General features: G+C 52.0%; 1 protein-coding gene across 10 annotated transcripts in view; it reads left to right on the top strand.

Annotated features, from left to right (window-relative positions):
* MTSS1 (MTSS I-BAR domain containing 1) overlaps window positions 1–12,797 on the top strand; it is a 157,407-nt gene that overhangs the window by 141,174 nt on the left and 3,436 nt on the right. For 2 of the 10 annotated variants that reach the window (XM_067017470.1, XM_059043416.2), the window contains exons 8-13: window positions 1,027–1,134; window positions 2,386–2,483; window positions 4,770–4,980; window positions 9,644–9,838; window positions 11,111–11,284; window positions 11,634–11,796. In XM_067017470.1, coding sequence (XP_066873571.1) covers window positions 1,027–1,134; window positions 2,386–2,483; window positions 4,770–4,980; window positions 9,644–9,838; window positions 11,111–11,284; window positions 11,634–11,796 — 949 coding nt within the window. Of the gene's footprint in view, window positions 1–1,026; window positions 1,135–2,385; window positions 2,484–4,766; window positions 4,981–8,687; window positions 8,808–9,643; window positions 9,839–11,110; window positions 11,285–11,633; window positions 11,797–12,797 lie in introns of all 10 variants that reach the window. The other 8 variants (XM_067017469.1, XM_059043415.2, XM_067017471.1 and 5 more) reach the window with 6 other exon arrangements.

The following is a 12,797-nucleotide window of genomic DNA, read 5'->3' as shown; positions in this document are numbered from 1 at the left end:
AATGCCAAGGAGTGACTGTGAGGTTAATATGGGAAAAGCCTCAGTGAATCAATGCAGACTTTTTTTTTTTTTTTTTTTTTTTTTTTTTGCGGTACGCGGGCCTCTCACTGTTGTGGCCTCTCCCGCTGCGGAGCACAGGCTCCGGACGCACAGGCCTAGTGGCCATGGCTCACGGGCCCAGCCGCTCCACGGCATGTGGGATCTTCCCGGACCGGGGCACGAACCCGCGTCCCCCGCATCGGCAGGCGGACTCTCAACCACTGCGCCACCAGGGAAGCCCCAGACTTATTTTTTAAGTAAATTGGCTGCCTGCCTTGAAAACTTATGCTGTAGGTGCTCTTGAAGCTGGTAGAAGTGCCCCAGCTCCCTTTGCTCAGCCCTAGCAAGATGCCCAAATCTGAGTTCTTCCCCCGAGCATAGCACCTTTCCCTGACTCGTTCTTCCCTGGTCCCACAGCTGCAGCTTGCTGCATTGGTAACGTGAATGACTGTTTCTTCCATCGTCCCCACTTCCTGCCTCACTTGCCATTGATTAAGTTGGTGGAAAAAACAAGAAAGAAGGGGGAAGTTAACCTCCAGTGAACACACATGTGCTGTCACAAAGCGCTACCAGATCTGGACCAAAATATCTCCAAATAGTTGTCATCCACTGAAGCCGAGTGACTTCGGGGGTGGGGAGGGCGGGTCGTGGCCTGCAGAGGGGCTGTGCTGCAGGATCCCGTGAGGACACGCGGGCGGACCACCCTAGCAGGCCCGCCAGCCCCCAGACACTTCGAGGAAGGCCCACGTGTTGGCTGTGGCTTGTTCACCCCTGTCCCAGGTGCACAAGTCTCTCCATGATTATGGCTGACTTCGTTTTCCTCTCCACTTCCTCCAAAAAAGGGCTGGTAATGGCTTCAGCAAAGATGTACCAGTCCCTGCATGCCTTTTCTGAAAAGCTGAAAGTGTTAGATAGTGTCCCTAGTAAAAACAGTTGGATCAAGATGTTAAAGTGAATCACTCATAACAGGTTGTGAATTACTTTCAGGAAGAAGAAATCTCAATGCTAGGGGAAATAACTCACCTGCAGACCATATCAGAAGATCTGAAAAGCCTGACCATGGACCCTCACAAACTGCCCTCTTCAAGTGAACAGGTAGGAGTCAAGGGGTAAGCATGGGAGAGAAAGCCAAAGAGATAAAGGTTCAAGGCCCTGAGGGTTCCTTGCGGCAATATCTCATTTTAAATAACATTCATGTTTTACATTGTGAAGCGTAGTAATCATCTTCCCTAGTCATTATACGGCACCTCCTGTGTACCAGGCTCTGCTCTAAGCTCTTTACATAGACTTCCTCTACTATTATCCCCATTTTACAGAGGAGGACCTTGAGGCACTGAGAGATAAAGTCACTTAATCAGGTAATTACTGGTAGAACTGGGATTTAAACCAAGCTGTCAATTTCCAGAGCCCATGCTCTTAACCATGAGTTCACCGGCCCTCTAGAAATAAACTCTCCTAGGGACATGACAGTGGTGTATCTTGGTCATCATTGTGAATCATTCTCACTGAATTTCTCCCATTCTAAGTAAGTAGTGCATGAAGATTTCTCTTATCTCATGAAAAAGGTGACTTTTTAAGTGTTGCTTCATTTGGTTCATGTGACATGAACACTGTACCCAGCGGGAGGAGACATACTTGGGCGAACAGGTGGTAAATCATGTGCTGGCCTTTGCCTTTTGTGTACAATTCTCATCGCTGCCTTGGGAGCCAACTAGGAAGACAAATTTGGGAGCTTATATTTTCCATCCTATGAAATTGTGTTTATCAGACTACAGCCTCAGGCATTCACTCAGTAAGTAGACATTTATTGAGCACCTGCTGTGTGAATGGAAAGGTAGACCTTATACTCAAACAGCTCTTTGTCAAGTAAGGGAGACAGATGTAGAAGTAATTGTGAAAGAATTGGTTTCTCTTGACTCTGTCAGGTTTTAAGGGTCAAACAGGGCACAAGTGACCATTGACTATCAGGTAGCTAAGATGTAATAAGATCAACACATCTTGAAACCATTATTGTCTATGTGGTGGTGTAAGCAAAAACCCTACAAATTCTAACCTTGGGTGTAAATGGCTCTTATAAACCGTTAATGTCACTAACTGTAAATCTTTCTCTTTCTTTTTTGACGGATATGTCGTGGTTTTCCTTCCCTCTCCGCGTTAGTTATATTTTTGCTTGTCTCAGAAAAAGGATTGTGACGTTGATGGATTGGTACTATGATTCTTTAATTTAAAAAAAAAACCTAACATGTTTCTCTTTGATCTCCACTCCTCGATGATGGCTGTTAAGATTGGACAGATAACGTTTCTCTTCTCAACACCTTGCTTACCCTCCTGGCTCTGTCCCCTTAGGTGATTTTGGACTTGAAAGGTTCTGATTACAGTTGGTCGTACCAGACTCCACCCTCTTCCCCCAGCACCACCATGTCCCGCAAATCAAGTGTCTGCAGGTAAGTGAGGCTGGGCTGGGCCACTGCTTTGGGGACACAGCATTTTTCTTTATGCTCATGTGAGCATTAGAGTCAGTCTTGAGCTCTAAAATGGCTCATTTTAAACAGGAAATGGTGATCAGGTGAAAGGATCCCATCACGATTTTGGTCTCACTCTTTCCTCTCTGGATTAGTTTTGGGTCGTAAGGAAAATCCCATCAGGTCTTAGACTAGTGGCCACAGCTTTCTCACTCGGTGTACGTTGTACGGATTTTCCCATCTTACGAATTCGCATTGGATCTTCCTGTTTAGCAGAGTAAGAAGCACATGGGCTAAAAAAAGGGCAAACAGAGGTTGATTCTTGTGCAGACTCATCTTGCTGTCGCCAGAACAAGTGAAGGCAGTAACAGTGTCTCGTGCCCTCCTTTGCCCCCCAGCTTTTGTCTCAGGGCTTCATAAAGCGAATAGAGTTCTTGCTCTGTTAACCCACCACTACCATCACGGCTCTGTTAAGCACTAGCGTTACCTAGTGACTCGCAGTGAGAATCCACTGGAATAGTTCTGCCGTTGGCAGCGCTGTTTCCTGGCAGTTTTCTGTGCAGCGCCATTCTCGGCTTGCTGACTGCCACGTTTATCCTCTTCCCGTGAGGGTGGAAACATCCTTGTGCATCTTTCCTTTCTTGGTACACTTCAGCTGCGAATCTTTTTCTTTGACTTTTCAAAGCCAAATGAATTTCCACTTCCTGTGAATTAGCATTGAGAGTAAAGAGCAGGATGGATCTGACCAATCTGTGTCTGGTAATATCTCTCTACACGTGTGTGTGTGTGTTTCATTTCATATTTGAGCTTGTGCAGTGTACACGGAGCAGGACGTTCAGACTTAAGATGCTTATCCTTAACATTCAGCAACCTGAAGATGCTGGTTTCGTGTCATCCTTTGTGGGCTGTGTGTGTGTGCGTGTGTACGGCACATCTACTTAGTTTTTTACTGAGGATGTTTTTTGTTTGGTAACCAAGAAAACTTTATTTCGATTAGTATAAAACAAAGCTGCATGAGTATCTTTTCTTTCTACAGTTTTAGTTTCAATAGAAAATCATGTCACATGGACAACATCAGTTCTGAGCTTGCTGCAGTGGAATTGCAATGAGCTTTGTTGTCAGTCTCCAAATGCCCTCTTCTGGCTGACTGGGGGAAAAGCAAAAAATCATGATAATTGTCCCTGGCAAATGTCCCCAGTGATTTCCCTCCAAGCACACACTCCCCTATATCTGTTGGGACATTCGCACCAAGTAATTCTGGTATAGAACAGTCACGCAGCCCTAGACTACCTTATTAGCTGTCCGAGTTTGCAAAATTTGACAAGAATCTCTTGCGGGTTTAGGAGCAGAAACCACAAACATTCTAATCCCAGGCTGGGTTGTTGATTTCACGCCTTCTGATGCTTCTACAGCTGCTCTTGTGTGTCGGCTCTGCTTGTTTGGACCACTAGACTTTGTTCAGTTTTCTGGGTTTCATAATCTGAGTGATCAGACAGAGTGTAGGACGTTATCTCTTGCGACTGGAAATGGAACGTAGACAGAACACCAGAGGGCATGTGTCATTTTCTGAAATCCTGTTTACTGTTCCGTCCTGGAAGCAAACAGCTTAGATTGATGACCTTTAGTCCCTGAAAGCTGCCTGCCTCTTGCCTGGTGTTCTGTTTGCGGGGCCCACAGATATTTTTAACAGAGGAACGCCTGTGTTCAGGGTCAAGCCATTCATTAAAGCACCAACTTTGTAACTAAAATGTAAAACACATGGACACAGAGGGTCGCTTTGCTGATACTCTGTCCGGGGGGCTCCTTGAGGAGTCTCTGGGTGCCGAGTGATGGTTGGCCGGGTTGCCTTTGGTCTCCTGGACCCAGATGGTCCATCGAAAGGAGACACTTGGGTGTTCCAACTGGGTCATGCTGAAGCCTTAGCGGTTTTGGCTTCAGGGTCACAGTTTTTGCGAGCAGATGAGATGAGCCCTTTGTATGCCGCGGACATCGGGTCCCCCGGCTTCGGTGGTAGGTGACAAAGCAGAGCTTTAGAATCACGGGCCTCCACCCTAAGGACGCCTCACTGTGCCGTCGGAGAACGGAGTCTCGGTGGCTGGTGCGCGCTCGCTGGCTCGCAGGAAAAAGCGTTTTGTTTACTAGCTTAATGATGGGGTGTTTTGAAAACATGGCTCGCCGTGTGCACCGCTTCGGGGGCTGACTGCGCGCCGTCGTTCCCCCCTGTCGCCCTGTGTTGTCTGTCCCCCTCCCCCGCCGCCCCCGCAGCAGCCTGAACAGCGTCAACAGCAGCGACTCGCGGTCCAGCGGCTCCCACGGTTCCCACTCGCACTCGCCCAGCTACCGCTACCGCGGCTCCAGCCTGGCCCAGCAGGCGCCTGTGCGGCTGTCCAGCGTGTCCTCCCACGACTCCGGGTTCATCTCCCAGGACGCCTTCCAGTCCAAGTCGCCATCCCCCATGCCGCCGGAGGCCCCCAACCAGGTAAGGGCCCTTGGCGCCTGGGGCCTGGACCACCCTCAGTGGCTGGAACCAGAGAGGGACCTGGGCTTGGACAGACCCCTGTCTTCTGACGGGAAACCTCTGGTTTAATTTCTCATCTCTAGAGGAGCTGCTCCCCTAAAGGGAGAGGTACCATAAGTTGGGGGGTTGACGCTTACGATCATCATGCTAGTGATGGTTGAGTCACTGCATTGATTTGGGGAGTTTTCACAAGTACCCAGACTCAGAGGTTTGGCCACTCCCTGGCATCCCTGTAAGTGCCCGGCTTAGCGTGATGTCGTAATTAATGGGCATTTGCCAATGGGGACGGAGAGTCTGTCATTGAACGGTGCCTTGGAGACCCGCCCTGGCACTCTCAGCTTCCTTTTATCAGTCTGTGTTGAGAATGAGAAAAGCATCTTCAGAGCCCATGCAGGTAATTCTGTTGGCACCCTGCTCCTGGGAGAAGGGGAGGTGTTGAGTCTCTTTGACCACAGTTGGGTGAGATGGCGCTAGGCGCCCAGCCCGGTGGGTCCAGCCAGAGCAGGAAGCAGGAGCTGGGCATTGGAACACCCCTTGCCTGCTCCCCTCCGTCCTCTTTTTGCGCCAGTGGGTTGGCCTCTAGATTAGTAAGCAGCACGACCTGACCTGTAGACGACACCGGGAAACGGGAACCTCCAGGGTGCCTCTGAGCACCATCCGCCGGGGAGCATGGCGGCTCCGAGCCCGTCGTGTACGTTTCGAGGCTGACCACAGCCTTTGGTTCAAGATCCCTGGGATTCAGAAGGTCACGTGCTTGTCTTGTTCATCCAGGTATCCAATTTGCCTGACAGTCACCGAATATCTCCTGTGTGCCAGGCACCGTCCTAGGAGCTTCTGCCTGTGTTAACTGTGTAGTCCTGCCAACGGCCACACGGAGTGTTGTTATCCCTGTTTTCTTGTGGAAACGGAGGCTCAGAGATGTAAAGCAGTTTGTCCGAGTTGCACAGTTATGTGACCTGCAGGTCGGGGTTCTGGAACCAGGGTCTCTGGCAACTGGTCCAGCACCCTTTCTGCACAGCCCTGGCCGTAAGGTGCCCCTGGCAGAGTGTTCTGGGGAGCGCTCTACGTAGAAGAAGCATCTGAGGTGTTTGGGGAGCCTAGGTCACCCGCCTGACGTGTCTGACGTTGGCGAACCCAGAGCTGCTCAGCCCGGCGCTCCTTTTGGCATTTTACAGCCGTCCCCGGGGACTGTAACCTCTCTCTGTCTTCCTGGGGTCGACGCTCAATTTCGAATGGACACGCTTGGAGCCAGGAGCCTCAGCTTTTAAGTCTGATGTGCTTGGGGTGCTTTGGCTCAGTCTCTGAGGGGTCACCACCCGTCCCCCGTCCGTCCCCGCTACGTGTGGCGCTAAACCGCACCTGCGTGCCTTGCGAGCAGAGAGTGAGAGTGGTCAGAGGGGGGGCAGGATTTGCAATTCCTCAAAGGCTTTTCTAACGTGCAGCGTCATTCTGTGTGTGTTTTTAACAACTGACACATTAACAAAGTATTGTGCACTGACACTCCTTTCTAAAAAAAAAAAAGCAGCTCTGTGTGTTCCAGCCTTGCTGTGCGTGTGTGGATCAGGCTGAATGAAGTGGGCTTTCTGTCTCCAGTAATGTCGAGGGAAGCAGAAGGTGGCTTGGTGGGATTTACTGAAACCTGAAAGCCGGTACCCAAGATACACTTGACTAGCAACTCCAGGGTAGTTTTAATAAACTCAGGGATACTGCAAAATTTAATTGAGAATTCTATTTTTTTAAAAAGGCATTACAGCTGCTTTTAAGGCAGAGGGGAAATTTAAGGAAATTGTACACATCACACAGGCCAGAGGGTACAATCTCCTGGAGGAAGTAGCGTTACCTCAATTTGAGTGGGAGGAAGGGAGCAAACATCCGAAAAGGGGGAGATCCCTCAGGTACACGGATGTAAACGAATGCCATGTGGCAGGATGTGTTCAGAATTCTCCCGTTTTCCTCCACTCTGCTCTTTTCAAATTGTGCCATGTGTGCCCAGGAGTCATGGACCACGTGTGCAGCTAGGCTCCAGCCTAGAGAACCATTCACTCCATCAAGGCAAGGAGTTCTTCAGGAAAAAAATGAGTAGAAGTCAAAAGAAATATGAACCTGCAGTCCTGGGGTGATTTGCTGGTTCTTTTTTCAAATTGAACATATTTGAGTTACAGGAACCAAAATAAATAGTCCTGGTAAATTAGTGATAACTGATTTTTATTTATAGTTGATTAAGCACTATATACAGAGATACACACACACAAGATCTCATTTAATCTTCATCTGATAGATATTATTGATCCCTGTCCTAAAGATGAAAAAAAATTGAGGTTTAGAGAGATTAAGCCCATGGTTCCTTGACTGGGAAGTGGCAGAAAAAAAAGACTTCAGTCTGAACCTTCAGACTTCAGATCCTGGACGGCTAACCAGACACCGAGGTGGGGAAGTGGCCAGAACCTCCACCACGGGGCCTGGCCTTGCCTGGGCTCCTCGGAGCTGCATGATTGTGGAATGCCTTTGCAGTTCCTTGCTCTTGCAGGATGGGAGGCTAAGGATCTGTCCTTTTGTAGGAACCTTTCTTTGGCGGGTGAAAGGGGTGGACAGAAACATGGATCTGGCCTCTTTGCCAGTGAATACAGGGACACTTCCAGGGAAATAGTAGAGAAGGCGCAGACTTCCTTATACAGATTGGATGAGATTGCAGTTAACAGTGAAGAAAACTTAAAGCAGATACCTGGGTGGGCCCAAAGCACTATCGTGGGGGACCCAGTTACGTGGAAGAGATGGTCATTGTCACTCATCCATTCAGCACTTTGAAACACCTGCCACATGCCAGGACAGGACCAGAACGTCGCGATGTAGTGGTGAACTAACAGGCAGTCTCTGCCTCTGCCCAAGGTTAGGAGCTGGGAGCAGTTTCCCTGACCGACAGCGGGAGACTGGCAGGGACTGGAGGTTTAATAAAATCAGGCTGAAGAGATGTTTTTGCAAGCCAGACCTCCTTTTTGTGATGTCCCAGATCTCGCCAGGATGCTTCATCTCTCCCTGTGACAGCCCCTGGAAACATTGCCCTAACCACTGGGATTCACTGCCTCAAACCTCAAAATCACTCCCCAGGCAGAGAGACCTAAAATCATGTCTTGTGAAGATGCAGCTTCATAGCTGGAAGTCACCCACATCCAGAGGTTGCATGGGACGAAGGGAGAGAGTCCAGGAATTAGAGCCATTCTAAGCAGGCATGGAGCAAAAACCCAAGTTGGGGGTCAGGCCTCTTGCAATAACACCTGGACACCTGAGAGGTGTAAAAGTCATGGCATCCCTTGGGCCCTGGGCCTATGGCACAGGAAGAAAGGCCCTAGAGAATGCAGGGAGTCCAGCGCCTTGACCACACTCCCCTGTGCCAGGCACACACACCAGATGGCGGGGTTCTGGGGGCCTTGCAGTCCGGCAGGTCTGGGGTTCGCTGGGTCTCATGCTTCCTTTCCAGGGCTTGGAGGCCTCTGTGTTGGTGCAGCTTTGGGGGAAAAAATAACCCTAACCCTCTGCTTCTCTCATCCTTCTCTCTTCTGTATGCATGTCTGTCTCTCCGTGCGTGCCCTTCTCCCCTCCTGCCCTCCCCCATCTTTTTATTTTTTATGACCGTCCTCTTTTGGTGGTGTGTGGCCCCTCCCCGGCTGCAGAACTCGTCCAGCTCGGCCTCCTCTGAAGCCTCGGAGACCTGCCAGTCCGTGAGCGAGTGCAGCTCTCCTACCTCAGTCAGCTCAGGCTCCACCATGGGCGCCTGGGCGTCCGCGGAGAAGGTGACCGGCTGGGGTCCCAGCCTCTCCCCCGTCCCCTGCCAGCTGCTCCCCGCACAGCCGCAGGAACCTGGAAACTCAAAGTCTCCACCAAGCGTGGCCCCTCTTGGGGCCAGAGGGAGGGACAGGACTGAGGGCTTTTTCCAGAATGGGTGCCCGGCCCTGAGCAGTGACTCCGCGGTCGTCCAGAGGGAGAGGAAGGGGTGTGGGGAACTCGGAGGTGTGAAGGCTTCTTCCCGGGACATGGATGGTCATCCGTCTTCCCCTCTCCCCCTCCCCCGCACCCCACCCACCATGGCCCCCTCTCCACCGTGCCCTTGGATGTGACACTTCACTGCGTCAGAGGCTGTGCGCTTTCCTGCCCTTTGGTTGCAGTCACCCCACCCTTCACCCTGATTTGGAATCTGCTCCCGAACAGTGATGATTTTGGAAACCTGGGATGAACAGCTTTCAGTTGACGCTTTTGAATTTCAAAATTTGCACAATGAGATAAGCGAACCACCATCACTATGAAATTATTAGTGAAATAATCGAAAACCATCGAGAGCACTACACTATAGGGACACTGATCATTTCCGTACTATTCTAAGATGTAGACAAGATGTTTCCCCAACTGAATACTTACGTGGTGTCAGATGTGCGGGCATTGTTTGCACCGTAGCGCTTTTCTCTCGCATCCTGGACCATCCATGAGTAGCAGAGCCCTGATGTTTGTTTTATTTGCAAATATTCAGACCCCCCCGTCCCTTGAATGTCAATGCCATCTTGTATCTCCACACTCATCCTCTTATATTAATTTTTTTTTTCCTTTTTTCCTCCCTTCTTTTGTTTGTTTCCAGTTGTCTAACGGGTTTTCTCACTATAGTTTATCAAGTGAGCCCCATGTGGGGCCCGTAGGGGCGAGCCTTTTCCCTCATTGCCTGCCCGCCTCCCGCCTGCTCCCTCGGGTCACCTCTGTCCACCTTCCAGACTACGCTCATTATTACACCATTGGGCCCGGCATGTTCCCGTCATCTCAGATCCCTAGCTGGAAGGTTTGTGTCTCTCCGCCCTCCTCTCGCCCCCTCCCCCGCCCCTCATTGCCTCTGTGCTCACCCCTCTGCTGCCCCACGATTCTCCGCCCCCCCCGACCCCTTTCCTCTCACACTCTGCCTTCTTCCCCATAACACCTCCTCCCTAAGTAAATTCCCACTGGGGAGAAGCGGAAACCAGCAGGCAGCGCTGAGACAGGAATGTCCCCGCGGAGCTGAGATGGGAGGAGCTCCCTTTAGGAGACACCAGTTAACCCCCGTTAGACCCCAGTAGACCCAGATGCGGCACTGCAGGGATGTTGGTCCCAAGTTGTAAGTCCAAGTTCTGCCCTCCTGGGGGTTTCCTGAGGGTGTCACTGTTATCAGGGAGGGGCTGTCCTCCTCAGCCATGTTCCCCTGAACCCTTACTGGGCCACGGTAACAGAACCATGCCCCCGAATATGGTTTGGCTTATTATGTTTTATCTGAAAAGTACCTGCAGACTTTTAGTCTTAATTGTTTTAATATATTAGAACATGTTTGCTTTAATATAAAAACGAAAAGTTTTTATATTATTTCCTAGCAAGTCCAACTGATGCCAGGAGGATATTCTACCTTTATTTGGAGAGGAGGTCCCTAACTTGAATCGTAGGCCCCTAGGTGGCCCGCCATCTCGAGCAGGCCTTGACTTCCTCCCTCACAAGTGGTGCAGACCCCTCAGAATCGTTCCTCTGGCCCAGGAGCCTTCCCGTCCTCTGTGAGGACCTCAGAGAGCACATCCTGGAGCGCCCTTGGGGGCGGTTTCCCAGAAGTGAGGTTCAGCCTCAGGGAGAGTGGCTGAAGTCCCTTTAGCGCCCCCTGGTGGCCACTCTGGGCGAGTGAGGTCACTTGAGCCGCAGGGCCCCGGCAGGGGGCCCCCCAGACATGGGAAGGGGGGTCTGGTCCCTGGGGATGTGCTCTCCACTGGCCGGTGCCTCCAGACACCACACGCAGTTGGTCAGTTGTTTGATGGCGTAACTAAGAGTCTCCCTCAGGCTACCTGCCCCGTTGTTGCGGGTTTTCAGTCTTTGGGCAGATGTGAGGAAAGGAGAGGTACCCAGGGGACCCCGAGAGGATTTTCTGCCCCCCTTCTTCTAGTGCCGGGTGAGGGCAGAGGAGGGGCTGCTGGCCTGTCCCAGCCTGAGCTTCCCCCGAGGGGACCAGCTACCTTCTGTGGGCGGGCAGCTGTCTGGAGGCTTCTGTGGCCTCCCGGTGGAGGCAGAGGCCCTGGCGCCTGACCACACTTGTACCACTTAGGACTGGGCCAAGCCAGGACCTTACGATCAGCCTCTGGTGAACACCCTTCAGCGCCGCAAAGACAAGCGAGAGCCAGACCCCAGCGGTGGAGGCCCCGTCGCAGCAGGAGGCACGCCCACCGCTGCCGAGGAGGCTCAGAGGCCGCGGAGCATGACCGTGTCGGCCGCCACCAGGGTGACGCTCTTGTTCTCTACAGCTGGCTGGGCGTCTCGAGACCTGGCGGGGGCCACGTGCTGGCCAGCAACTGGAGGGATCCAGGCCCCTTTCCCCTGCTCCCTGCTACAGCATTTAGAAGGCCCCCCAGGGAAGGCCTTGTATGGGAATTAGACTCTAGAACTTTCTAGAGCCTGGGTAGGGTCCAAGCAAGTTGGCAGCCCCCCTGGGCCCACAGACAGTGGCGGTCACGGGAGCAGAATAGGAGTCCTGTTGAGGCCCCCACTGGACGAGGAGTGCAGAAAGGCGCTGGGGGTATCAGGGGACTCACGGCCCGGTGGCTCATCTGTCTCTCTCTTCCCGCCTGCAGCCTGGAGAGGAGATGGAGGCTTGTGAGGAACTGGCCCTGGCCCTGTCTCGGGGCCTCCAGCTTGACACCCAGAGGAGCAGCCGGGACTCGCTTCAGTGCTCCAGCGGCTACAGCACCCAGACCACCACCCCCTGCTGCTCTGAGGACACCATCCCCTCCCAAGGTAGGAGAGCCTGAGCTTTCCAGCCGGGCTCCCTGAGCAGTGCCAGGTGAGGAAGGGGGCCCTCCCCGCTGGGAGGAGGCAGACGTGCAGGAGTCCGTCCAGCCACAGTAGAGCATCTTGGAATGCTCTGGAGGGCTCGTCTGTAGTTGTCGGGTCGCTGCCATGCAGGAAAGTGGCCGGTTTTCACAACTTGGTTTGTTTCTCACCATCAGGGTACAGGGATGCCCCAATTTGAAGGCAGACAGATGCTGTTAATGATAACGATATCATTTGAGTTTGGCCCTTTGTACCAAGCACTTTCTTTATTTTCCCATTTATTCTTCACAATCGTTTATGTCATAAGTCTGTTTATCCCCATTTTACATACGTGGAGACTGAGGCCCAAGTTCACACAATAAGCAGCAGAGCTGGAGTTTGAGTCGAAGTTCTGTCAGAGTCTGAAGCCCAAATTCTAGCCAAATTCTCTATGAACTTGCCTCCCTCACCGCCCTCCCCAGCACACACAGCAAGCAAGACGGCAGGCTAGCCGCTAGGAACGATCTGTGAGGGCTGACCAAGCCTGTCGGCAGTCCTTCAGTCCAAGTCTCTAAGACAGTGGGTCTCAGTGGAGGGCCACTTTGCTGCCCAGGGGACATTTGGCAACGGCTAGAGACATTTTTAGTGGTCACAACTGGAGGGCATGCTGCTGGCATCTGGTAGACGGCCAGAGATGCTGCTGACCGCCCCCCCATACAGCACACAGCTCCACCCCACCACACAGAACTTACCCGAACGTCAGAGTGCTGCTCTTCAGAAACGAGCTCTACGATGTTCAGTCTGTATGCTTCCCTCTCCCACGTGACCCCATTTTTGGAGAGAAAGTGAGCACCCCTCACCGATGGAACCTGTCTCTGTACCTTGTCTTCGGAGACTCGTTACCAGTAGCTCCACTGCTTTTCTAGCCCTCGCCTAACGACTTGATCATGAGGGAGGTAGCGAGGTCTGTGATGGTTCATGTGGGG

The sequence above is a fragment of the Kogia breviceps genome, chromosome 17, assembly GCF_026419965.1.
Source record: "Kogia breviceps isolate mKogBre1 chromosome 17, mKogBre1 haplotype 1, whole genome shotgun sequence".
In the NCBI taxonomy this organism is placed as follows: domain Eukaryota; kingdom Metazoa; phylum Chordata; class Mammalia; order Artiodactyla; family Physeteridae; genus Kogia; species Kogia breviceps.
The sequence above is the reverse complement of the archived record's forward strand: the minus strand, read 5'-3'. Positions and strand labels throughout refer to the sequence as shown.